This window comes from Gorilla gorilla, chromosome X, assembly GCF_029281585.2.
Source record: "Gorilla gorilla gorilla isolate KB3781 chromosome X, NHGRI_mGorGor1-v2.1_pri, whole genome shotgun sequence".
NCBI classification, from domain to species: domain Eukaryota; kingdom Metazoa; phylum Chordata; class Mammalia; order Primates; family Hominidae; genus Gorilla; species Gorilla gorilla.
The window spans coordinates 61,671,991-61,698,993 of NC_073247.2; the positions used below are offsets into that span (position 1 = coordinate 61,671,991).

Here is a 27,003-nt window from a genome sequence, read left to right on the forward strand (position 1 = left end):
AGGGTCATGTTAAATAGAGCTTCTATGGGTCTGTAGCCATTTATCACCACACAGATGTTTTCCAGCCCCACTCCTCGCCTGCTGTCCTCTTGCTGTTTCCTCAGTCAGCAATTTCCTATTCTCCACAGAGCTACGTCAATACTGCCCTCACTTTCTCTTAACCTCTTATATTACTCACACTTTCTCACCTCATACTCTCTAGATAACTCTATTACCTCTCCAAGGGAAATGAATATCTCAGGTGTAACATACCTTAGTTTCATAATACAAATCTACCAACCTTCCTTATACCTATCCAGTTTTTTCTCCTTCCCTTCTGGTACAGTGGAAGGGGTAATTTTCCCCCATCTAAGATAAATTCCTTCACTGTGCTTCACATCCCAAGTCCTTCCACCCTCTCAGGCTCTTTTTCCATTGATTACTACATCTTCCTATACCTTCAAGGCTTTCCCTCTGTAAGGGTTCCTCCCCATTAACAAATAAAGGTGCCCAAGTCTCTGACACCTAGAAAACCTTAAAACTCTCCTTCAATGTGACCTTTCTCTTTAGCTACCATCCTATTTCTTGCCTCTCCTTCAATAGTTAATTAAACTATTTGAAAGAATTATTTACTCATTAAATCCAGATCCTTATGTCCCACTTATTCCTCAGCCCACTGCCATCTGCTTTACCACTCTGCCACTCTATTGAGACAATTTTCATTAATGATATTTTCTGCCACCACCACTATAATACTCCATATTCTTCACAACTCCCTCCTTAAAATATTGTATATCCTCAATTCTCTTTATTTTGAGGACTGCTTTTGATAACTCCTTTGTATGCAATTCTCCCTCTGCTCATCACAGAAATGTTTTTTGTTAACAGCTTTATTAAGGTATAATTACATCTGAACTTGCTTCTAGACACAGGTAAATTTAAAATATATATATAGTTACATACCATAAACTTCACCAGTTTAATGTGTACAATTCAATGGCTGTTAGAGTATTTACAAAGTTGTGCAAACATCATCATAATCTAATTTTGAACATGTTCGTCATCACCAAAAGAAATCTTGTACCCATAGAAGTCATTCCTCATTCCCCTTTCCCCTAGCCATAGGCAAGCATTACTCTACTTTCTGATGCTCTAGATCTGCCTATATTAGGTATTACATATAAAACAAGTATTACACAGTATGTAATGTACTGTGTCTGGCTTCTTTCACTTAGAATAATGTTTTCAATGTTCACCCATGTTATAGCATCTATCAGTATTTCATTCCTTTTTATTGCTAAATAATATCCCATTGTATGGGTATACTACATTTTCTTTATATAGTCATAGTCTATGGACATTTGAATTGTTTCCACTTTTGGCTATAGTGAATAACGCTGCTATGATTATTCATATACATGCCTTTTTGTGAAACATTTTCATTTCTCTTGGGTGGATACCTCACAGTAGAATTGTTGGGTCATATGGTAAGCTTGCTTAACATTCTAAAGGACTGCCAAACTATTTTCCAAAGTGGTAGCGATATCTTATATTCTCCCCAGTAATGTATGAGGGCTCAGGCTTCTCCACATCCTTACTAAGTCTTACTTTTAGTCTTTTTGATTATAGCCATTCTAGTGGGTGATAAGTGGTTTCTCGTTGTGGTTTTAATTTGTATTTCCCCAGTAACTAATCTTTTATTATTAGTTAAGCATCTTTTCAAGCGCTTATTGTCCACTTACATATTTCCTTGGAGGAGTCTATTCAAATCCCTTACGTAGCTTTTAATCACATTATTTGCCTTATTATTGATTTTTAAGAATTTTTTTAATATTCTGGATACAATCCAGGTTGCTGATCATTTTAAGGGCGAACTTTTAATGTTGTTAATTTTCTCTATTGTTCTTCTATTCTCTATTTATTTTCATTTGAATATTTAGTATTCCTATCCTGCTTATCTTGTTTTGTTTGCTCTTTTTTTGTGGAGATTTAAATGAATTACCCAGTAAGTACTGCTTTAGCTGCTTCTCGCTTTGGTGTTTTGATTACATCCATCTCGAAATATTCTTTAATTTCCACTGTGACTTCTTATTTGACCCACAGGAATGTGTTGTTTAATTTCTACATATTTGTGAGTTTCACACGTTTCTTTCTGTCATTGATTTCTAAATTCCACTTTGGTTAGAGAACATAATTTGTATGATTTCAGTATTTTTAAATCTATTGAGGCATGTTTATGGCCTAGCATATGATCTATTTTGCAGAAAGTTACATGTACTTGAAGGGGATATATATTTTATTGCTGTTGGGTGGAGTGGTCTTTAGATGTCTCTTAGTTTAAACTGTTTTATAGTGTTGTTCCCTTGTTGCTACTAGTAGCATGGAACCACCAAGCCCCTCTTAATTGCTCACCATTAAGATACTCACTGTTTTCAACAATGCTTTCAGGCATTAACTTCTCCAGATTTTGTTCCCTATAAATTCAGTCCCTTCAGGCAGAGATGCTATGCTTTATGCCCTGCCTTTCTACATATATAGAAACTCTGGACAAGTGTACCTGAGCTGGGTGTGGGTATAGTAGACCACTTCTCCAGTAACACCTTACTCTATTAGTGGACACTGAGGAGGGATGGTAGCCTCTGGTCATTTCAGCTTGCCAGTCTCCATGTAGAAACTTTACCTTACAAATACACTGGCACATAGGAGATTGGGAACCCACTAGTCTTAGCCTATCACAGCTGAGGCAGAGGCCTCACCCTACAAGTAGGAGCTAGTCCTCTAGCCCAGACTTGCCTGCCTCGACTAGGACTTCTGCAAAATGGCGCTGTGGAGGGATAAGAGACTGGTGGCTTTCTCCTCCTGGGTCAAACTATGGACTAGGAACTTGGGGGATAGAGGCCCCCATCTTCTTGGTCATATCCACATGTAGCACATGTAGTAGAGGTCTAGAGTAGAGCTTGTCACATGGGGCTGGGGGAGATAGAACAGCTTGTAGCTCAAATGTCACAGATTCTAACCATTTTTGCCAAGATTTAGTAATTTTCTTAAATACTTCTTCATTTGTTATATGCCCTTATGACAATTTCTAAAGACTTTGTGTGTGTGCATGTGCATGCATGTGTGCGTATATACATAGCTGTCACTAAATAATGGTGTTTCTCTGGGAAATGGGTTCACCAAGATCCTCATATAACTATAACAAAAATGCAGGTTCAGACACTGCCATTTGCAGAGTCCAATTAAAAAGAGCAAGGTCTGGTATAAAGAAAGTGACTTTTTATTCCAAAGCTAGCTTAGGGGAAGAAATACAGGCTTCCTGCCATAGAGGTACAAATTCACTTTTGGAGCAGAAAATGGACACTTTTAAAAAGGGACCTAGCATGAATGGCACACAGGGGAGGAAGCGAACAGGTAGGGGTCTGCATGCTCACTTTGGTGCCTTATCTACCAGGCAGTGAACTGGTGCCTTTGTGAGCAGAACGAGATTGTAAAGGTGGCCGAAACTCTCCAGGTGGGAGAGAGTGTCATAGCAGGCATACTAAGGGTTGTAAATTGACGGTTGTCCCTCAAGGAAGTCTCCTGGTGGGAGAGAATTCTGCTCTGGAGCTTCTAAGAACATGGTTAGATGAACTTGCCCTGTAGGGAGCATCTGATGAAGGGGAGATAAAAGGTTATAACTGCATTTCTAAAGGGCTACGTAAGAAGTGGGGAATGGGGAAATTGATAAAATAAGAGAAAATAATAATAATAACTCATTTTCTTTTTCTTAGAAATATGAGTATACTCAATTATAATTTCCCACTGTCAGGTTCCATTTTACTTCTATGGGATTTGGGTGCCACATTCACTCTGGCTACTTCCTGCTGAGAAAGGGCATAGTCATTGGTTGTCAAAATGAAACTGATCTACTTGGAGTTGGAAATATTCACAAGTACCCAGACTTACAGATGATGTTTGTTGGAACATTACGGTGTGAAGTTTGAAGAGTCTTTGGGAAAGCCTGTCTTGCATTTCCATACAGAGTGTGCAACTGCAGTAAACTCCACAACAGAGGAATATGCCTATCCCTGCAATCAAGGCCAATGTTACAAGCAGATGGTCTTGACCTGAACCAGGATACTGACCATTGGTCTATTGACAATATTGTGTCAGACATAGGTTTGAGTTGTTGGTGCATGTCTTGCAAAGCTAGAGACATTTTCCCAAATTATCGGGGATGTATATACAGCAGCTACTCTTAATTATCATTCAGGTTCCCCACTGCCAACTGTAACTGGATATAATGACAGGATGGCTAAATATGTATTTAAAAGGTTACAGGAAGAGTTATGAACACTCATGAAGGTGGCCATAAGCCCTGTCTAGCCCATGAGAATGGATTAGTTTAGTTAAATAGCTGTGTTCTATCCAGGAGGTAGCACTGCAGATGGGCTAGGCCTCTGTATGTGATGAAGGCAAACAGATTTTTAATAAGAGGCATGTCTATGGAAACAGAAGAAAAATAAAGGTTAATGTTGGGCACAATTTTCCAGATGTTAGACTCACAGCATCTTTAGTTACAGAGGAGGAAAGTTGTGGCAGCCTGACATGTTTTTCTTGCCTGTATTACAAGGAACAATGTAGTAGCGATTTCATTGAGTTCGGATCAGGAAAATGGAAGAAAAAATTCAAAGTGTTTGTTTAGGGACTTGCAGCCCAGAAAGAATTCAGAATTTAGTCCAAATTGCAGAAAATAATAAAAACTCAAAAACAATGGACAAGACTAGAATCTAACACAGGTGTACTATAGTTTTTTCTGAAACATAATTTTTCTCTCTCCAGTCCCCATTTTTACTAAAGACAAATCATAGTAGGATAAATTTATTTGGAAAATAAGGTTTAGTCTTATTTTGCTTGTCCTAATTATTTGCATCAAGTACAGCAAGAATAATTATTTTCCATATAAGTTCCTTTGCAACTTGGCTTTGCTGGAATTTTTATTTATACGGAATCTTGGATTAAACCTTTTAAAGCTTCAAGCCCAGCCACAGATTTATTGGTGCCTGCAAATACCTGCATGGATTGAGTGAATTCCTTTCCTTTTGAAGTCCCAAGGTAACCTGGGGCTCCTAAGCCTGTCAAAAAGTGACCTTCTTTACTTAGCACAAGTCAGGAAACCCTGTACAGGGACTGCGTGGACAAGGTATCAGGCCAGTTTTTCCCAAGGGGCTTTAATTGGCTCTATAAGTCAACTTTGATTTGTTGAAGCCATCTGTTCATATCTGAAAGTATGGCAATCCAGTTAAAGCCTTGCTAAAATAACCAGTGTCTCCAGTGGTGTCCTGTTACAAAAGAGAACAGAATCTTATTGAGTTTATGTAAATAACTATACTGCTATAAACTAAGTATACTTACAAATAGTTTTCAAGTTCTGGAGAAATCAGGTAGAGAGAAATATGCTCCATATTTTTCTCACACGAGTGTACTTTACCCAATTGTTAAAAGCTGTAAATAGCTCAAAAGAAAAAAAGGTTTCTGGACTCTGAGAAACAAAAGAATTAGCAATGCTTCAAACAAAAAGTCATAAAAAGATTAGTCTTCCATTAGTTCAGTCTATGCAATTAACTCCCATTCTGCTCAATATTCAAGAACATATTAGCTCCCTATGGGAGTCTTGGAAGTTTTTTTTGTCCATTCGAGTGTCACAATCCCCAAAGTTAATAGAAACCTGCATTCAAGAATACCTGTCAGAATCCTACAGCTGATTATAAAATGGCCTTTGAAGAGAATCAAAATAAAATAACAATTATGGATGATAGAAGTCTCAGAACACTCACAGATAAAGACACAATTGACAAGGAAATCTGGTCATCTCTGTGGCATGCAATAATTTAACATAGCAATCTTAATTATTACTGATAACATACATTGAGATATATCAGAATTATGGGGATCTTATACAATTCTGGAAAACATACCAATAACATATTTACATGAATATAACCCAAAGAAAGAAAGTTAAACACCATTTTATATGTAACAGTGCTTCCTGTATGGCTTTAATATACCAAGTAAGCCAAATATATCTCTTTTGGACTTCAGGGGACCTAATAAAAGAGTTAAACAGGTCAAAAAAAAGCTTAATTTAGAACTTGACTTTGGAAAGTTTATCTAATATCAAAGCTTTAAACACCTGATATTACAAAATAGATTCCCAGGTCACTATAAGCTATTTATTTAACCAAGATAACTCAAAAGTTTTTTAAAGACTAAAATCTTTACTCACTGATAGAGGGCAGACTCAGCTTTCCAAACAAAACCCAAAAAGACAGCATGAGGACAACTGAATCTCTTTTCTCTCCCTTCTTTTTTCTATCATTATTCAAAAGGCAAACAAAAATCTTTCATTATCTTTTAATATCACACGAAAATCTTGTTCAAAAGAGAAAGCCAAATTTCACCTTTGCATTTAGTGTGCTATTAATGTTAAACCCAATTCTTAATAAAACCTTATAAACAAATCTGTCCAATCTTAATTAGTTTGACCATAATGTAAAATTTCCATAAGCCTTTCATAACACTTTACAATTTTCTGTTAAAGAGCAGATCAATACTCTAAGAAGACCTTGTAATTCCAACACATGGGCCCAGATTCTTGCCCTGCATCAGTGTGCTTTTTTTTTAATGTTTAATTTTTGGAAAAACTAAATAGCCTCCTTCAAATTTTAGCCAACTTGCTGATACCCACAGAACTTCCTTTACAAGATCAATCTCTCACAAATCTTTTACAACTTGCTTAAGCTCTCAGTTTTGTCCTATTATTCTTTTAGCTTAGGACAATCCTTAAAAACCTCTGAACTAGACAAAATTGCATTTCCTTTAACAAAAACCATAATTACATGCCTTCTTATAACCTTTTACTAAAAATACATTCTACCTTCCTTATACACCTTGCATATAAAGCTGTTTCTTCAGTAGTCTCAGTTACTTGTTACAATGTTAACTCTCAGCAACTTTTTTTTTGGTGAAAAACCCGGTAAGTAAGCAATTTTAACCATGTATCAATCAGATTATGGAGCCCAGGACAAAGACAGAGCTGCAGACAATGTCTGACTCTTCCCAGCCTAGCCAGGGAAACTTGCTAACTCTATGTCCCCAGGCCTTAACTAGAGAATCTAATTGGCTGTAAACAGACAAGTTAAGTAATTATTAAAAGTCATAGAAGCAGCTTATGACCTTAAGGCATCTAGAAAACAGTATCTGACCTGCCTAATTTAGACCAAACGTCTAAACGTTGAAGACAGTTTTCTTTTATCAATAACCTTTAAAACTAGGTTTATTTACCAAAGATTACTACAGTCTTGTGAACTAAAAGGCATTACAGTTTTTATTTTTCTAGAAAAATATTTGATTTAAGCACTTATTTTTAAGCCAATTAATTAGAGCTCTTTTATATAAGCATTACACATACCACACATATACATACACAGACAGAAGCAGATCTGGTAGGGAGATAAAATATTAGATACAAGAGGAAGAAGGATTGGACAGGAGTAAATGGAGAATCAGACAGAATTCCATTGACTGAGAAGATTTTAGAGGGCAAGCAGGGGTTTTAAAACAATATAGGTACACATATAACCCAAATATCACCTTTAAGTTAATTTCTAACTACAAAGCTCTCAAAACATATACATATATATATATATATATATTTAAATCTTTTATTACCAGATTTCAGCTAGGACAAAGGGCCAATATTTCTGACTTTTAATTTTTTTTAAATAAAGGTAACCTCCTACATGAAATCAATAAGCCTTAACCAAGGGTATGACTTAACTAACCCTAGGAGCATGGGGCATTTTCGAAAAGATGGCAAGTGATTTTCAAAAGCTCAGGGAAAGGGAAATTTCAAGACAGGAAATCAGAAGCTGTCCATAAAGGGAAAAAGAATCAATAAATGGCCAAAAGTCACACAAATAACAAACCAGAATGGACCTATTCCCTAAGCACCTAGGCTGTCATTGTGAAAGGCAAAGCCTACTGAGCTATGGGATGGGCCACATGCCACTGACCTTTCCAGAAGGACCTAGAGCAGTCATTTTTGAGCTTGCAAAGGATTTTAATTTCTCACAAGAATTAAGGCTAGACATGACATTATCATGTACCCTTTTTAGACCCAAGAGTCAAAGCTCTGTCTTAACAGCACAAGGACTTAAAAAGCAATACAGAAAGTTACGTGTATAATCTCTTCAATTCCATAATTTGAATTAACTTTTAGATAACTTTTGAATTAGTCAAAATTATTTTTCTCAATAATGAGAGGTGAAGCCAGCTGGACTTCCTGGGTCGAGTGGGGACTTGGATAACTTTTCTGTCTAGCTAAACGTTTGTGAATGCACCAATCAGCACTCTGTAAAAACACACCAATCAGCACTCTGTATCTAGCTAAAGGTTTGTAAATGCACCAATCAGCACTCTGTAGAAACACACTAATCAGCGCTCTGTGTCTAGCTAAAGGTTTGTAAACACACCAGTCAGCACTCTGTAAAAATGCACCAATCAGTGCTCTGTGTCTAAAGGTTTGTAAATGCACCAATCAGTACTCTGTAAAAATGCACCAATCAGTGCTCTGTGTCTAGCTAAAGGTTTGTAAACGCACCAATCAGCACTCTGTAAAAACGGACCAATCAGCACTCTGTAAAATGGACCAATCAGCAGGTCGTGGACGGGGCCAAATAAGAGAATAAAAGCTGGCCACCCGAGCCAGCAGCGGCAACCTGCTCGGGTTCCCTTCCATGCTGTGGAAGCTTTGTTCTTTAGCTCTTCACAACAAATCTTGCTGCTGCTCACTCTTTGGGTCCGCACTACCTTTATGAGCTGTAACACTCACCGCAAAGGTCTGCAGCTACACTCCTGAAGCCAGCAAGACCATGAATCCACCGGGAGGAACAAACAACTCCGGACGCACCACCTTTAAGAGCTGTTAACACTCACTGCGAAGGTCTGCGGCCTCACTCCTGAAGTCAGCAAGACTACGAACCCACCAGAAGGAAGAAACTCCAGACACATCTGAACATCAGAAGGAACAAACTCCAGACACACCATCTTTAAGAACTGTAACACTCACCGCGAGGGTCCGCGGCTTCATTCTTGGAAGTCAGTGAGACCAAGAACCCACTGGAAGGAACCAATTCCAGACACATTTTGGCGACCCAGATGGGACTATTGACTATCACCAAGCAGTGAGTACCATCGGACCCCTTTCACTTGCTATTCTGTCCTATTTTACCTTAGAATTCGAGGGCTAAAGACCAGGCACCTGTCGGCCAGTTAAAAGCAACTAGTGTGGCCGCTGGACTAAAGACACAGGTGTCAGGGTTTCTGGGAAAGGGCTCTCTAACAACCCCCAACTCTTCGGAGTTGGGAGCATTGGTTTACCTGGAACCAGCTTCCACTTTTCCTGTACTGCTGGGCTGAGCCAAGGGTCGACAGAAGAGGAAAGCCATTCAGCTCCGGGGTCCCAACAACAAGTTGGTTGACCCTGTGGCCATGAGCAGAACTCTCAAAGTCATGTCGCCCAAGTGAGACTCGCCCATCTATCCTATCTATCCTGACCCTTGCCTCCTGGGTCCTAATGCTTGTCAGACAAACTTCCTCTCACCTCTCTTCTCCGAGGCTAGTCCCGCTTCTAAAAACCACTCCCTGTGTCTGGTGCTTTTCTAGTTTCTCCTGTAAGAATGACTTTTAGTATAAACTCCAGGACTCTGTTACCTTCTTTAGACACCCAGGCTCACCAATTAGAAAGACATAATTTTTGCCCAAAGCCCCGTCGGAGCGGGGGACTATCTTATCTGGAATTTTAGGATCCCTCCTCAGACTAGCAGGCCTAACAAAAGCTATTCCTGAAGCTAAGATATGGGGAGCCTCAGAAATTTTATCCTTCCTATTCATATAAATGAGGACAAGGGCTGATGCAAGCTTTTGTCCTCTTCCAACTCTGGAGATCCCTCCCATCCCTCGGGATATGGCCCTCCACTTCATTTTTGGGACATAACATCTTTATAGGACGGGGTAAAGTCCCAATACTAACTGGAGAATGCTTAGGACTCTAACAGATTTTCGAGAATGCGTCGGTAAGGGCCACTAAATCTGATATTTCTCGGTCCTCTTTGTGGTCTAGCAGGACAGGCAAGGGTGCAGGTTTTCGAGAATGCGTCGGTAAGGGCCACTAAATCTGACCTTCCTTGGTCTTCCTTGTGGTCTAAGAGGAAAACTAGTGTTTCTGCTGCTGCGTCAGTGAGCACAACTATTCCGATCAGCAGAGTCCAGGGACCATTGTGGGTTCTTGGGAAAGAGGTGTTTCTGCTGCTGCATCGGTGAGCGCAACTATTCCCATCAGCAGGGTCCAGGGACTGTTGCGGGTTCTTGGGCAGGGGGAGAAACAAACAAACCAAAACCACGGGTGGTTTTGTCTTTCAGATGGGAAACACTCAGGCATCAACAGGCTCACCCTTGAAATGCATCCTAAGCCATTGGGACCAATTTGACCCGCAAACCCTGAAAAAGAGGCAGCTCATTTTTTTCTGCACTATGGCCTGGTCCTGATATTCTCTCTCTGATGGGGAAAAATGGCCACCTGAGGGAAGTACAAATTACAATACTATCCTGCAGCTTGACCTTTTCTGTAAGAGGGAAGGCAAATGGAGTGAAATACCTTATGTCCAAGCTTTCTTTTCATGGAAGGAGAATGCACAACTATGCAAAGCTTGCAATTTATATCCCACAGGAAGACCTCTCAGCTTACCTCCATATCCTAGCCTCCTTGTAGCTCCCCTTCCTATTAATGATAAGCCTCCTCTAATCTCCCCTGCCCAGAAGGAAAGAAGCAAAGAAATCTCCAAAGGACCGCAAACACCCCCAGGCTATCGGTTATGTGCCCTTCAAGCTATAGGGGGAGGGGAATTTGGCCCAACCCAGGTACATGTCCCCTTGTCCCTCTCTGATTTAAAGCAGATCAAGGCAGACCTGGGGAAGCTTTCAGATGATCCTGATAGGTATACAGATGTCCTACAGGGTCTAGGGCAAACCTTTGATCTCACTTGGAGAGATGTCATGCTATTGTTAGATCAAACCCTGGCCTTTAATGAAAAGAATGTGGCTTTAGCTGCAGCCTGGGAGTTTGGACATACCTGGTATCTTAGTCAAGTAAATGATAGAATGACAGCCGAAGAAAGGGACAAATTGCCTACCAGTCAGCAAGCCGTCCCCAGTATGGATCCCCACTGGGACCTCGACTCAGATCATGGGGACTGGGGTAATAAACATCTGCTGACTTGTGTTCTAGAAGGACTAAGGAGAATTAGGAAAAAGCCCAAGAATTATTCAATGATGTCCACCATAACTCAGGGAAAGGAAGAAAATCCTCTGCCTTCCTCAAGTGGCTACTGGAGGCCTTAAGAAAATATACTCCTCTGTCACCCAACTCACTTGAGGGTCAATTGTTCCTAAAGGATAAGTTTATTACCCAATCAGCCGTGGATATCAGGAGAAAGCTCCAAAAGTGAGCCCTGGGCCCTGAACAAAATCTGGAGGCATTATTAAACCTGGCAACCTCGGTGTTCTATAATAGGGACCAACAGGAACAGGCCCAAAAGGAAAAGCAAGATCAGAGAAAGGCCGCAGCCTTAGTCACGGCCCTCAGACAAACAAACCTTGGTGGTTCAGAGAGGACAGAAAATGGAGCAGGCCAATCGCCCGGTAGGGCTTGTTATCAGTGTGGTTTACAAGGACACTTTAAAAAAGATTGTCCTATGAGAAACAAGCTGCCCCCTCACCCATGTCCACTATGCTGAGGCAATCACTGGACGGCACACTGCTCCAGAGGACAAAGGTTCTCTGTGACAGAAGCCCCCAACCAGATGATCCAACAACAGGACTGAGGGTGCCCGGGGTAGGCACCAGCTCAGCTCATATCATCGCTCTCACTGAGCCCCGGGTATGTATAACCATTGAGGGCCAGGACATTGACTTCCTCCTGGACACTGGTGTGGCTTTCTCAGTGTTAATCTCCTGTCCTGGACAACTGTCCTTAAGGTCCGTTACCACTGAGGAATCCCGGGACAGCCTGTAACCAGGTATTTCTCCCACCTCCTCAGTTGTAATTGGGAGACTTTGCTCTTTTCACATGCCTTTCTTGTTATGCCTGGATGTCCCACACCCTTATTAGGGAGGGATATATTAGCCAAAGCTGGAGCTATTATCTACATGAATATGGGGAACAAGTTACCCATTTGTTGTCCCCTGCTTGAGGAGGGAATCAACCCTGAAGTCTGGGCATTGGAAGGAACAAACTCCGGACACACCATCTTTAAGAACTGTAACACTCACCGCGAGGGTCCACAGCTTCATTCTTGAAGTTAGCGAGACCAAGAACCCACCGGAAGGAACCAATTCTGGACACAATAAGAGCCCATGTTCTTTGGTACATTTTATATAAACCTAGGAAGCAAGAAGTCCTGAACTGTGTATCAGATATTAGCAGTTTATAGATGAGAACATTCCACAATTTTTGGAACATGTTTCCCATACAGCAACCCCTTTTTAATTGGAAATGACCCAGACATCCAATAAGCATCCAAAACAATTCTAAGATTTTAAAGTATACATAAGTCTACTTACAAGCATTTATGTCATTTATATGTACCCAATTTTCCCATTTCTAACAGTTTATTTAGATTACTTCTGAAAACTGAGATATTACACAAAGGTGGTCATTATTTAAAGTTATTTCCCTGTTAACCATTTTAAAGCCTGTAAACATTAGGTGTTTAAGTAAGAACCTTAAACATATGGGCATTTTGTCAATAACTCAGATTTAGAAGTTACCACTGAACTAAAATTAGTCTCTGTCAAAAAAAATATACAAAGTCACCACTTTATGGTGAAATTCACACTGCTAAGCTATTCTTTCATGAGATTGGAACTTGTTTACATGGCTAAACTTTGTTTGCCCCAATACATAATCCAGTAAAAGCTGTGAACTTAAATTTTGGTAAAGCACTCCCTGTGGTGGCTTTTTTTAAAAAAGAAACATTTTACCCTTTTCCCCTTCAGTTTCAAGTGAGTTTCCAATGTTTACGTTCTAGTTAGTCCACAAATAATGAGTCCTATCTCAGTACCAGCAGCTTAGTAACAGCAGATTTAAAGCAGGCAGAAAAGAAGAGAAAGATATAGCCTGGCAGGCCTCCACACAGAAGCCAGGTTTTACAAGTGGGGCATGAGAAAGAAAGGAGGGGAAGAAGGTTTTACGAGTGAGGAATGAGAAAGAAAGGAGGTAAAGTGACTGAAAGGAAACTTGGGAGCCTTCCAGCCATCACACAGTGCAGGGTCACTACCCCCACCATTCTCATTTATCTTCCATTAAAGAGAGCCTCAGTACCCCAAGTGGGAGGCTCTCCCAGATAGTCAGAAGGGTGAAACTGACTAGAGAGTAAAGGGATCAGGGCCCATACACAAAGTCATACATTTACACATGGAAACAAACAGCATGCTTCCGAATGAATCACCAATCAAGGGATTGGGTGAGGTCCTGAATCCCCCGCCCCAGTTCCAAATGGCTCCACAGGCAGCTGAGTCCAAGCCCAGCAAATGGTCCTTTGGTGTTGCACATACAAACAAATGTAAATGTATAAAATGATGAAATGGTGTCACTATCAGCCAAGTCTAAATAAAGCAGGGCCCCGCAGCACCCCAAGAGAGGCAGAAGGTGGTCAGGTGCACTCTAACTCACTCACTCAATTCCAGAGTTTGCTGGCTTCTTCAGAGGTCATTTTCTTTGTACCCGTGAAGCATTGAAAGCAGCAGACATCATGCTGGGAGGTGAAAGGGAGGTTCACCAAGAACAAAAACCTTTCTGGCAGCTGCTGGGAAGTTCCCTAATGGTCCTGTCACGGGTCTGCTAGCCAAGAGCAGCTGGCACTCACAGGCGACCCCACGCCTGACCCAGTGATGAAACCAGGCTGACAGGCTTGGATCGCCTAGGGCACACAGAACTTCCCCACATGGGCCACCAAAACTGTAACCAAAATGCAGGTTCAGTTGCTTGCCACTTGCACAGTCCAATTAACAAGAGCGAGGTCTGGTATAAAGAAAGTGACCTTTTATTCAAAACCTAGCTTAGGGGAAGAAGTACAGACTTCCTTCCTTAAAAGCACCGCTTCACTTTTGGAGCAGAAAGTGCATGCTTTTAAAAGGGGGCCTAGAATAAATGGCATGCAGGGGAGGAAGCAAACAGGTGGGTGTCTGCGTGCTCACTTTGTTGCTTCATCTACCAGGCAGTCGAGTTGGCTTCTTCATGGACAGAACTAGGTTGTAAAGGTGGTTGAAGCTCTCCAGGCGGGAGAGTTTTGTAGCAGGCATACTTTGGGCTGTAAATTGACTGTTGTCCTTGTGGCAGTCTCCTTGTGGGAGAGAGTTCCACACTGGAGCTTCTAAGCACATAGTTAGATGAAATTGCCTTGTAGGAAGTGTCTAGTGAAGTGGAGGTAAAAGGTTATAACTGAATTTCTAAAGGGCTAAGCAGGAAGTCGGGAACAGGGAGAAAAGGAAAAAACAGAAAAGGAGTAACCAAAATAAAAAATAATAACTGATTCTCTTTTTCTTAGAAATATGAAATACTCAGTTACATAACCATCTGGAAGTCCTTAAATGTTGATACTACTCAAAGAGATCTTCACTGTCCTCTCTCTACACCCTCTACTGGATGATCTCATTTATATCCTCTTCACCTACTGCCCATGCACTGATGACTCCAAAATCTACATCTCTGGCTCATTCTTCTTTCCTAGGCTGCACATCAGGGTATCTCCGGCCTTTTGAACATCTCCAAGTTAATGCCCCTTGGGTACCAGAAATTCACATTTATAAAATTAACCTCACATTCTTCTCAGGCCTGCATAGGGGGAAGAAGTACAGGATTCCTGACTTAAAAGTACCACTTCACTTTTGGAGCAGAAAGTAGGTGCTTTTATATTTTTCCTCTATTAGGTTCCATCTAAGGGAATGGCACACCATCAACTCAGTTGCTCCAGCCAAATATTCTAAAAATATATCCATGATATCCACACCTCTCTCTCAACTCCAACATCCAATTAATCAACTTATACTCCTTTAAATGCCACATATTTACGTCTTTTTTTTTTTTTTGAGACAAAGCCTTGCTTGGTCACCAAAACTAGAGTGCAGTGACACAATCATAGCTCACTGCAGCCTCAAACTCCTGGGCTTAAGCAATCCTCCTGCCTCAGCCTCCCAAATTGTTGGGATTACAGGCATGAGCCACTGTGCCTGGCTCACATATTTCTTGAATGTATCTACTTCTTTCAACATAGTCAATACCCTAGTTCAGGTCACCATCATTTCTCACCCGGACTATTACCACAGCCTCTTCTTAGCCCTTTAGCAAACAATTTTCTACTCTTCGGATTGAGGTCATGTCTCCTTTCCTCAAATCCCTGAACAAGTCACATCAGACTCTCTATAATCTAGATTTTTCTTACCCCATCAGTTTCATCTCCAGAAGATCCTTTCTTTTCTTTTATACCCTTACACTACATTCTAGACATAATGAACAAGTTCTTGTTCCCCGAAGCACCATATTTTATCTGTCTTCCAGAACCTCACATTTATTCTTCCTTCTCTGTGGAATACCCTTTCACTACTTTTACTGGCTAAATCCTATTTATCCTTCAGATGTCAAATTACATGGCATTTCCTCCAAGAAACTTTTTCTCTTCTTCCTAGCCTCATATAGATTAGTTCCCTGTACTATGAGCTAGCAGAGCCGACTGAATCCCCACTATCATAAAAAATACTTAGTACATTTTGTTGGAATGTATAATGTCTCCTCAACACACTGAGAGTTCCATAAAGACAGGAGCTATTTCTGATTTGCTCAACCCACGTACCCTGAGGTAGCAGAATTCTTGGCCTAAAGTTCTGAATAGCTTTATCACAGCTAAAGCACAGTTGTAAGGATGGAGGCACTAGATCAGTGCAAATACTTGACTATTTATCTACCAGGTTAAAGCTAGATGGAAAAATACAGCTTAAATAACTCAAAATTTTACTGATTGAAACATGATGAAGGCCCCTTCTTCATATATTAAGTACTAAGATTTAATTCAGAATTAGAAAAAGGTCAATGTAAATAGTCTTGGACAGCAAGTGTTTCTGGGAAGGGTTTCCTTGCTCTAAATCAAATGTAATAGTAAACTTTTAAAAATAGATTTTGTGTATATTTAAGGTATACATGTTATGGGATACATATAGATAGTGAAACAGCTACTATAATGAAGCAAATCAACATATACATCATCTCACAGAGTTGCGCTTTCTTTTTTGTTTTTGTGGCAAGAGCAGCATTTTTTTTTTTTTTTTTGAGACAGAGTCTTCATCTGTCGCCCAGGCTGGAGTGCCTTGGCTCACTGCAAGCTCCACCTCCCGGGTTCACGCCACTCTCCTGCCTCAGCCTCCAGAGTAGCTGGGACTACAGGCGCCTGCCACCACGCCCAGCTAATTTTTTCTATTTTTGGTAGAGACGGGGTTTCACCGTGTTAGCCAGGATGGTCTCGATCTCTTGACCTCGTGATCCGTTCTCCTCGGCCTCCCAAAGTGCTGGGATTACAGGCGAGTGACCGCGTCCGCCCAAGAGCAGCCATTTTTTATGGCAGAATGGCAACAGCATTCTGCATACCTGGTTATCTAATCCCAACTTTGTTCTGTATTGGAAGCGTGACCTGTATCATTTTACCTAACCTTGCTGAGACTCAATTTTCTCATCTGAAATGGAGCTAACAGAACCTCCCCTGCCCCCATGTGACTTTGAGCTCAAATAATTTATGTGAAAATAGTGTTTAATAAATTTTTCTTTAAAAATACATTAGGACTGAACTAACTCCTTAAATGTCCACTAGGGTGCGTCATGCCACCACTGGAACCATCTGCTAAGAATGACTTTGCAGTCTACCTACATAGTCTTCTTTTAACACCCAAGAAATGAGGTCTAAGTTTGAGTGAGTAGATAAAAGAAAAATAATTGTTACCAACTCTGCCCTGAGCCCTCTATCCCCTCAGCACTAGCCCCAAAGTCTAAACTCCCAGAGGTCTTGGCCTGCTTCTTCACATTGCTGTGAAGACTTACACAGTTCACAGTGTTAATGGATCTTCTTGGACCATGGATGGGCTTTTTGGTTCTCCATGTTTACCATTCGGTATAAAGGAGGACCACTGAATTCATTATGAGCTGTTGTCATCATCTTCATCTAAAGAACATGAGCTTTTGAGTAAGATAAAACTGAATTTCCATTCCCAACCCACCACATTCCAGTCCTTTGATTCATTTCATTGATTTCAGGTTTATAGCCTTAATTCTGGGAATAGAAATTTGAGACATCTCAAGTGCTATTTGGAGACTGAGTTGAGGGAACAACTTTCCCCTCTCCTCAGGTATGGAAATATCAGTGTCCATAATTTGAAATTGCAGACTCTCAGTTTTTGGTAGTGGTAGGGGTTGGAGGATGGAAGGATTTCTCTAGGCCATTTGGAGTCAGCGTGGGTCAGAGGACTAGTCTAGCAACAAAACCTACAAAGTGTCTGACCCTTCAAGTATACACTGTGCAGTAGTTGTAAATTGTATTTTTTGTATTACATTCCCCTCACATTATCTGGTAATCTTCAGTAAAATCTCATTAAAAGTCACGGCCTAGTCTCTGATGGTGCTGTAGGAAATTAGGGAAGGGTGTGGGCACATTATGGGGTAAGAAGGTAGAAGAGGGAGAGCAGGATTCCCTTTTGAGTCCAGAGTTATTTACCACTTGGATACCACTGTGCCCAGAGGAGCAGCAACTTCATGAGAGTCAGAGCCTGCAGAGAGGCAGTGATATGGTGGCTTGCTGAGAAGCCAGAGAAGACAAAGACAACTTTCTGGAAAACAGGTAAACTAATAACAGGCCTACTTTTAGCCAATACACTGCAATTGTATGATTTATTACAAGAGCACCCCCTCTGAATTGATGGCTTGTCCCCAGCCTCAGTGCTTGGTAAGTAAAAAGTCTGTGTGGGAATTAGGAAACAAAAGCAAACACAAAACAGGCCTATTCCACCCTGCACTAAGTCTTGGTGACTAGAGCTTGGTCTAGATTTCAGACCCAAGTTTTCTGCTATGCTTTTTATACTTATGCAAGGCAGAAGCAGTACAAATTCCATTATGGCCCTGCGCATTAGCCTAAAAAATTCTAAGGAATAGCGAGATGCCTGTATGGCTGGCATATACTTAACAACAATAAAAAGATCATGGATTATTTGGAAATATTCTGGATGAGGCACACCTGTGCTATCCTTGTTTGAATTATATATATTTGTAAATAGAAAGACTGGAAATTATATATATTTAAACTTGGTTATCTGTGTAGAGGAATCGTGTGATTTTTTTACATGTAATTATTTAAATTTTTATTTTTAATTTTTTTGAGTACATAGTAGGTATATATATGTATGGGGTATATGGGATATTGATAAAAGCATACAATGTGTAATAATCACATCAGGATAAAAGATGCATCCATCACCACAAGCATTCATCCTGTGTTACATGCAATCCAATTATACTTTTAGTCATTTTTTAACGTACAATTAAATTATTGACCGTAGTCACCCTGTTGTGCTATCAAATACTAGATCTTATTCATTTTTTGTTATTTTGGAATTTTAAAAATTTTCTGAAATTAAGATGAATTAATTTTGTAGTCAGAAAAAACAAATTCAGTGCCCTTTTTAAAAAAGGTAAATAGTAGAATGAGTGTCCCAACTGGAACCTAAACTTATGTCCACCACTAGGGTTTAAAGTTTTCCAGTAATGTGTGACATACTGAAGGGGATAAAGTCCTTTGGCATGTAGAACTGGGGGCTTTGCAAGGAAAAATTCACACTAACGGAAGAGCAGTCTGCAAACAAGTTTAGCTCAAGAACAAAAGCTAGGTTTTCGGAGAGGAGGAATCAGTCTTTCTGGGCTGTGGATCTGTCTTCTGATCAGCCTTCTGCACTTAAGTCTAGGAGAGAGGGGGCCTACAAGTAAACTCTGAAGAATACTTTTTTCAATTTTTATTATGGAAAATTTCAAACATATACAAAAGTATAGAGAATAGTATAATGAACTCTCAAACATCCATCACACAGCTTCAGCAATTACCAATTTATGGCCAATCTTGTTTCATCTACGTACTCAATTACCCCACACTCAGATGATTTTGAAGCGAATACCAGTAGCATATCATTTCACCTGTACATTTTTCAGTATACTTCTCTAAAAGATAATCATTTTTTAAAACAACATAACCACAGTACCATACCACATCTTAAAAAACAATAAATCAAGAAGTTATATTTTTATTTCAAATTATGTAACAACTGGGGACACAATCAATACATTTCACTGGTATCATGAGGAAGAGTGTCACACTAAAATGGAGTCCAAGCTTTTATCGATGCAATTGCTTTATAATATAAAAGAAAAAATCAAACAAACTAGCATATTAGAACCACTTTTGGTAATTTGTAAGGAGCTGAAGACTGCTGATATCACACATCCCATGGCAAACTCCGTAAGATTTCTTCTAAACATCTTTGTTATTTTCTTAAAATTGTTCTGGAGGCAGCTGATCCAAGTCCTCTTTTTTAAAAAAACCTTCACTTTGTGTTCCTCTCTAACAGCAGCCTCTTTCCTAAATGCCTTTTCTAAGTGACAACAATTTTGCCCTCTCTCAGCCCTCTGCATTCTCATATGCAGAAACCAGGTAGGATGAGGAGCTAGCTGTGTGTACTGGAAAAGGGATGAAAACTACAGCCAAATGGATCAGTGAGAGAGGCAAAAGAAATCTAGACAAACTAAATGGCATAATTAAGTTTGGAAACTGCCTATGATATAGCCTGTTGGCTCTGGCATCAAATAATACAGTATGTTAAATCTGTAAAATGAGGAAACAGTGTTTCCTCAAAGAGATGTTAAGATGACATGTAAGAAGTGGTTAGGGCAGGCATTGCAAAAAAATGTCTTATATATCATTTTAAAATTTATTTTTATAAAAACTCACAACATTATTTTGTGTCCACTGTATTTATTTTTACAATTACCTTTATAGCAAGTGATAGTTTTTGAATAAAATTTAAGCAAATCATCAACAGTACAAAAACACTAGAGTTGTTACACGAAGGACTGATTCTACAAAACATTACCCTAGGTGATGGCATAATCTTAAAACTGTGCAGCTACTGTGTGGCATGACATAGAAATAGTAGTAATAATTCTTGTCCTCAAACATCTTACAACTGCCTTGAAATATTTCTGAAACACCTGATACACAAAAGCCACACACACGGTGCCTAGATAGCATATACTCTACTAGCACCAGATTGGAAGGGGAATGTTTTGCCACACGGTGATTACAAAATATTAATTGAATCAAAGAACCTTCAGTGATGCCAACCATATTTCAAGTAGTGTCTCAGATGCAGAATATGCAAAGAGTAAGGAAAAATAGTCTTTGCTCTCAAAGACATCATAGTCTAATGAAGGCAGACACATCAAAAAAGCACAACAAAAGGCTATAGGTGCTGAATTAAGAGTCTATTCACGTATAAGAGTACAACAACCAGAGCAAGAGTCAGTGGTATAGACAGGGAAGGAGTGTCCCAAGATGCAGGAAGAAACCAGATGAGCTGTCTTCTTGGGAACACAGAAGTGCTCACCTGTACTTGACAATTCCACTGATCACTGGGTTCACATCAATGTTTCTTTCAGCACAATCCTGAACATCTTTGCTGTTCATCTGGAAAAACAAACCAACATACAATTAGCAGGCTTATGTTAATAATTCCTCCAACTGACAAATGTACCAAGAGCTTATTATGTACATCAATCACTTTGCATCAAGCACTTCACTTCCACAGAATTATCTAATGCAGATGCAATCAATGAGTCTGGATCAGCAACTGAGGGGGTTATAAGCCAATGTATACCATGATGCAAAAAAGTCAGGAAAGCAGCGATATCAGAAGTTTTGTAAAAGAGGAGTGACCATTTAAGACATAAAATATCCTAAATTCCGTGTTACAGACTCTAGACTCATGGAAATAATTCAGGCTGATTCCCGCCCACGAAAGAGTTTTCAGTCCAGTGACCACATGGCCAAGAAAACAGATTAAGTACAATAAACTCTGCGAACCATGACACAGAAGAGGGTTTCTTAACCCAGGTGGTCAGGAAAGGCTTCTCATTGGAGATGTTTGTAAAGTGTCTATTTTTACTATCTCCAACAATAGATTTTTTTTTTTAACTGAGCGTCAGATAGTTAGATAACTTGGCTTAAGTTTCAGTAAGGAAGAACTGGAACTAGATCTGTCTGACTTCAAACCCCCAATGTAGTTTCTATCACATCATGCGCTCACTCTTTTTTTTTTTTTTTTTTTTTTGAGATGTAGTCTCACTCTGTCGCCCAGGCTGGAGTGATCTTGGCTCACTGCAACCTCTGCCTCCTGGTTTCACGAGATTCTCCTGCTTCAATCTCCCAAATAGAAGGTATTACAGGCACGTGCCACCATGCCTGGCTGATTTTTGTAGTTTTACTTCATTAATAATTAGAAGTAGAGTTGGGGTTTCGCCATATTGGCCAGGCTGGTCTCCAACTCCTGACCTCAAGTGATCTGCCCACCTCGACCTCCCAAAGTACTGGGATTACAGGTGTGAGCCACCATGCCCAGCCCATGCTCTCTTATTCTTATAAAAGTGTTATGTTTTAGCACAGTCAGCATAGTAACTTCCACTTCTTATAGTGCTGTTTGCCCAAACATATTTAAAATCTGCTAAATACCATTAGTATTAATAGCTATCTTATCAAGAGACCACTACCAGGAAAATATTGTTTAAAGTCTTTCTGAGAGTACCTGGTGGCTCCCCCACAAGGGAATTCTAGAGGTGAAAGCTCTGCCAGGCAAATACACATTTTCTAACTGTAAACAAATTGGCATTCTTATACTAACCTTCTGAAATGAAATCACAGAAAGAATTTAAAACCTTTACATCAACTGTTGCAAATGAATATATGCAAATAAAGCAACAAAATTATTTTCGAATTTCTTCCCTTTAGTTTGTTTCTTTAAAGTGTAGTCAACAGATTTTGTATCTAAACACACATACACATATACTTCTTGAGAAAAACTGTATATATTATAGACACAGCACCAATTATGTTTCCAGTATATGCATCTATATTAATGTTTCCTCTTTATATATTCACAAGAATAAAACACTTGACCAGCTGAAAATGTAAGCTATTTATAAAACATGCAGAAAATAAATCTGATTCATGTCTGCAAACCTCAATTGTCTGTGTATTCTTTTTCCTTTCTTTATCAAGACAGGGCTGTAAAATTTAGGTGTACATTTTTCTGCTATCACAAAAGAAATAATGTACAAGTGAACTCTACTACTCTTAGAAGGAAAAAAATCTCAACTATACATCAAATTTTGGAGCACTTAAGTGGCAGAAATTTTCTATATACCACCTCTGTTCTAAAGAAATGTGGTGCCACTGTTCCGAAAACAAATCTTATAACACATTTAAGTATAGGTAAACAAAGTACAAATCTCAGTTTTTCAAAACATTTTCTGTACTAATGCTTTTAACTTGAAACTCTTGACTTAGTTTTGAAGAGAAAAAAATAATCTCCTTGGCGCTCTTAACTATTCTGATGAGACTAAGTTCCAGAGAATATTTTACAAAAACTACTTAATTTAACAGTACGCCTTGAAAAGTAACACTACATATTCTAAGTGTTTCTGGAAAAAAAAAAAAAGAAAAGGAAAAACCACAACATATTTATAAGCTAACAATTCTTAAGAGAGGGTTACTATGAATGCTGTACATTATTTTTTACTTTGTCAGATACATAACTTAAGAACCAAATAAGATGATGCATAATTACTTCTAATGATAGAAAGTACGAGTTAAGTCTCCAAGGTAATCGTGACAGTGTTTCATGTGGAACACATTTCATCTACAAAAATATCCATAAAATACAATCTAGTATATCTCCTAGGTCAATATTAATGTAGAAACAAGAACCTTCTGTAATAATTAGGTTATTGAGGAAAATCTTAAGATCCATTTTAGACTGAATAATTAAAGTCAAATTGTTTGGAATTTAAAATATGTGCTTCATGATGATGAAATAATCTGTACAACAAATAACCATGACATAAGTTTACCTGCGGAACAAATCTGCACTTGTACCCCTGGAATTAAAAGTTACAAAATATTTTTTAAAATATGTGGTTCAAATATATATATTCAACATGTATCACTTTGTTAAGAGAAAAATAGAAAAATACTCCGTATTTGATCAGACCATGTAATTCAGATAATAAAACTGTTATAAGTTTTAAAAAGCCACAATTTCTAGTTTACTCTTTCCTTTGATAGCATTAGTGCAGAAAATGTTTTGAGAAACAGATTTGTACTTTGTTTACCTATACTTAAATGTGTTGTTGTAGTATTTCTTTTCAAAACAGTGGCACCACATTTCTTTAGAAAGTGCAACGGCACCCACTGTTTAGCAGCATAAAAATATTATTTGTGAAATTACAATGTACTCCAAATAGAGAAAAATATTTCAGTGTTTTGAAGGGTAAAATACAAAAAGCACACAAGGGGGCAGCAAAAAAAAAACAGTAGAGACGGTTTCAAAAGGAACTTTTCTATGGTATTAAAAGACAGGAGAGCAAAATAATGAGTAGGAGGTTTTTGGATTACAGGCAACGTTAAGTTCTTGATGTAGATGCTGGTCACCTGCACCTAGAATAGGTTGTCCTGTGAGACAAAACAATTATCCTCTATCGTTAAGAGAGATTGTTCAGGAATCCTAATAGTTTGACAATTCTGTACCAGCTGAACATCACTAGAGCTAACTCAGTTGGGATGTAATCACCATAAAAGATTCCATTCCTGTGGTTACTGGGAGTCAGGGAGGTTTAAGCGGAATGTCACTACATTCAAATATGGGAGGGAGACCACTTTCAAAAACGAACTTAAATCCAGAGAACCATGGTTCTTCTATGGTATCCAGTAAGGGGCAATGGGAGTTGGAAGTTGAGTATGGGAAATCAAATTCTGTGAATACGGTTTTTCTGATAAGATGTGTTTGGCTAGCAGATCCTCCGCAGCATCTATTCAATAAGGTTAATCTACATGGGAAATAGCCATTTGAAGTCAGCAGTGAAAAATTACCACGTGAAATTTTTTTGAAAACCAAATGATCTACACATAGAAATAGAAAAAGAAATTTCTGAAAGGGGCAAATGAGATCCCATTTCAGAAGCTAAAGTGACTGTCGAGTGCAGAAAGAGCACAACATGTAGGATTTCCTAATGTTTTTACAAATTCAAAACTGATCTTTTAAACCAACTCCCACCACAGAAGGCCTCCCTGACAACAAGGGCGAACGCTGTGAAGGAGAAAACAACTAAAGGGGAAAAAGAATACTAAAAGATGCCACACAACCAAGCTGGTCAGACTTTAAAGGCCTCCACTACCAAACAAACCACAAGGCTGGTATCAAAAATGCGCACGCACGCTCACCCACGAATATGTGTGAAATATAAAAGAACCAAAAACATCACAGGGCGCACAGGCAAACACACACACTCCACACACAATCCCCACCCACCCCTCGCCCCCCACACACACCTCCCAAAAGCAGGGTGAACAGTTAAGGCACCTAAAACCCCAAGCGGCATAGGCTTCTCCGAAACATTTTACAGTGTAACCAAGAAGCGATTTTGAAAGCATCTGAAAAACGTGCAAACTGTCTTGAAAACAGGGCCTGGCAACTGAGACAGTTTGCAAGCGTGATTCAGAGGGTCTGCCAAGGAAACAAAAGAAGCCTCCCTCCTCCCCGTGAGACCGCACATGGTACGAGAGGTGCTCCAGGCGGGACGCATTTTAAGCGAGGCAGACAAATAGAAGTCTGTGCGAGCGCAAGCGGTACATACTAGGGATCGCTATCTGGCGAGGATGGGGCCATGGAGTTTCCATTGGTTGGGGAACCGCCCAGCTTTAGTTTCTCCAGATATTCGGCGTGCACGGGCTTGTGGCACTGGAGAACCTTGATGGCATCTTCGACTTTGAACCACTCTCGCTTCCTCCCAATGCTAACCGAATCTTCCCAATCCTCCAGCAGCTCCGTGACAGTCAGTACATACACGTACGTTCTGTGCTTGCGATCCTGGTTCTGTTCGAAGACGCCCAGGAGCCGGCCTAACTTCCCCTTGACTCCCGCTTCTTCGTACACCTCTCGGACCGCCGCACCGCCCGGCTCCTCCTCGGGCTCCATGCCCCCGCCCGGCACGATCCAGCGGTCCGGGTACCGGCTGCTACTCACTAACAGGACCTCGTCCTCGCGCTCGCTCCGGAAGCACAGGCACGCCGCCCGCTTCTTGAACCCCTCGGGGTCGTAGGTCCGCGTCTGGTTGGGTTTGCACTTCATCCTCGAGACAGCCTCCTCTTGCCTCTCGCTGCTGTGTGGGCCGCCGCTGCCGCCGCCGCCGCCGGGGAACAGCCGAGGTGCTGGGAAGAGAAAGGGCCGAGGCGAAGGGCGGGGAAAGAGAGGCGCCTCCGTCTGCCCGCGAGCCCGGGGAGCGGAGGGAGAGATGAAGCTGGGCGGGGCGCAGGCGGAGGCGGGGGCAGCGAGGCGCGTCAGTCAGCCAGTCGGCCAGTCCGATGGGCGGCCAGCCGAACCCGGGCCCGCCGGAGTGGAGGAGGTGCCGCCGCCCGCGAGCCCGCGACTGTCCACAGAGCCCACCCGCTTCTCGGGGGCGCGTCTCCCTCCCTCCGCCGCCGGGTAGGGTTTGAGCGAGGTGAGGCGCATTCACGGACGCGTCCGCGCTCCCGTTCACGTGCGCGTTCGCGGCGGAGGGCGAGGGGCGGGGGCGGGGGTCTCCTGGCTCCCGCAGCGCGCGACGCCTCGGGCCCACTGCGCAGGCGCCCCGCACCCCTGGGGGCCGAGAACGTCGTTCGTGCACTGTGAAATTCACCGCATTGTGACTTTGGCCGACTGCCTCCACGTGTGCCTTTGACCCAAACGCGACTGTAGCGCGGCAGGACGTTTCTTCTCTCCCTCCCCACCGCGCTGCACGAAACCCACACGTAGTCGTTTTACACACGACAGAGGCAAGGGCATCGTCGTCATCATCCTCCCCCACGATGAACCATTCTGGCTTACTCATGGGACCTGGGCCCCGGTGTTGTCGAAACGACCCACGGGATTCTTGGCAGAATAGCCGCGCATCCTTGCTGAGTCACATGATGCAGTTTTATTTCTTCAACAGGTTCCCACCTTGCCGAGCATCCTGGCGCAGCTAGTAATTTAACGCTTTTCTTAAACCCCTGTTCACAACCTGCCTGACCCCTTTGTGTCTTAGTTTCCTCATGGGTACACTTCTCGCCTCCTTGTTGCAGCCATTTGCACTTCGATGCAGTACACCTTAAAGACCAGAGCACCACCCATGTAGTATTCCTGCGTTAAAGCCCAAGACATTCTCTCATTCCCCACACACTTCACCCTTGTCTTTCTCTTTGATAAGCACCACTTGGGGGTTGGGAAACCATTCACGTGGAGATCCCCTCCTATTCCACACTTTGATTTTTATTTATTTTTATTTATTTAATTTTTTATTTTATTTTTTTATGGCAAGAAACATTTATTATTATTATACTTTAAGTTTTAGGGTACGTGTGCACAATGTTTAGGTTAGTTACATATGTATACATGTGCCATGCTGGTGCACTGCACCCACTAACTCGTCATCTAGCATTAGGTATATCTCCCAATGCTATCCCTCATTAAAGACTTAAACGTTAGACCTAAAACCATAAAAACCCTAGAAGAAAACCTAGGCATTACCATTCAGGACATAGGCATGGGCAAGGACTT

General features: G+C 40.8%; 1 protein-coding gene across 2 annotated transcripts; it reads right to left on the reverse strand.

Moving 5' to 3' along the window:
* Positions 1–19,104: 19,104 nt before the first annotated feature.
* LOC101141171 (diphosphoinositol polyphosphate phosphohydrolase 3-beta) lies at positions 19,105–26,118 on the reverse strand. Of its 2 annotated transcripts, XM_004064168.5 has the most exons (2): positions 25,064–26,109; positions 19,105–20,843 (listed from the first exon to the last, which is right to left on the reverse strand). In XM_004064168.5, coding segments are annotated over exons 1-2 (495 nt in total). In that variant the 5' UTR covers positions 25,558–26,109; the 3' UTR covers positions 19,105–20,842. The 2 variants fall into 2 exon arrangements, with proteins under 2 accessions (XP_004064216.1, XP_063559156.1); XM_063703086.1 differs by lacking the exon at positions 19,105–20,843 and having other exon boundaries at positions 25,063–26,118.
* Between the last annotated feature and the right edge of the window lie 885 nt (positions 26,119–27,003).

Excerpts from the sequence above, each read along its gene's own strand:
- LOC101141171 (XM_004064168.5), bottom strand. The coding sequence starts at position 25,557 with ATGAAGTGCAAACCCAACCAGACGCGGACCTACGACCCCGAGGGGTTC.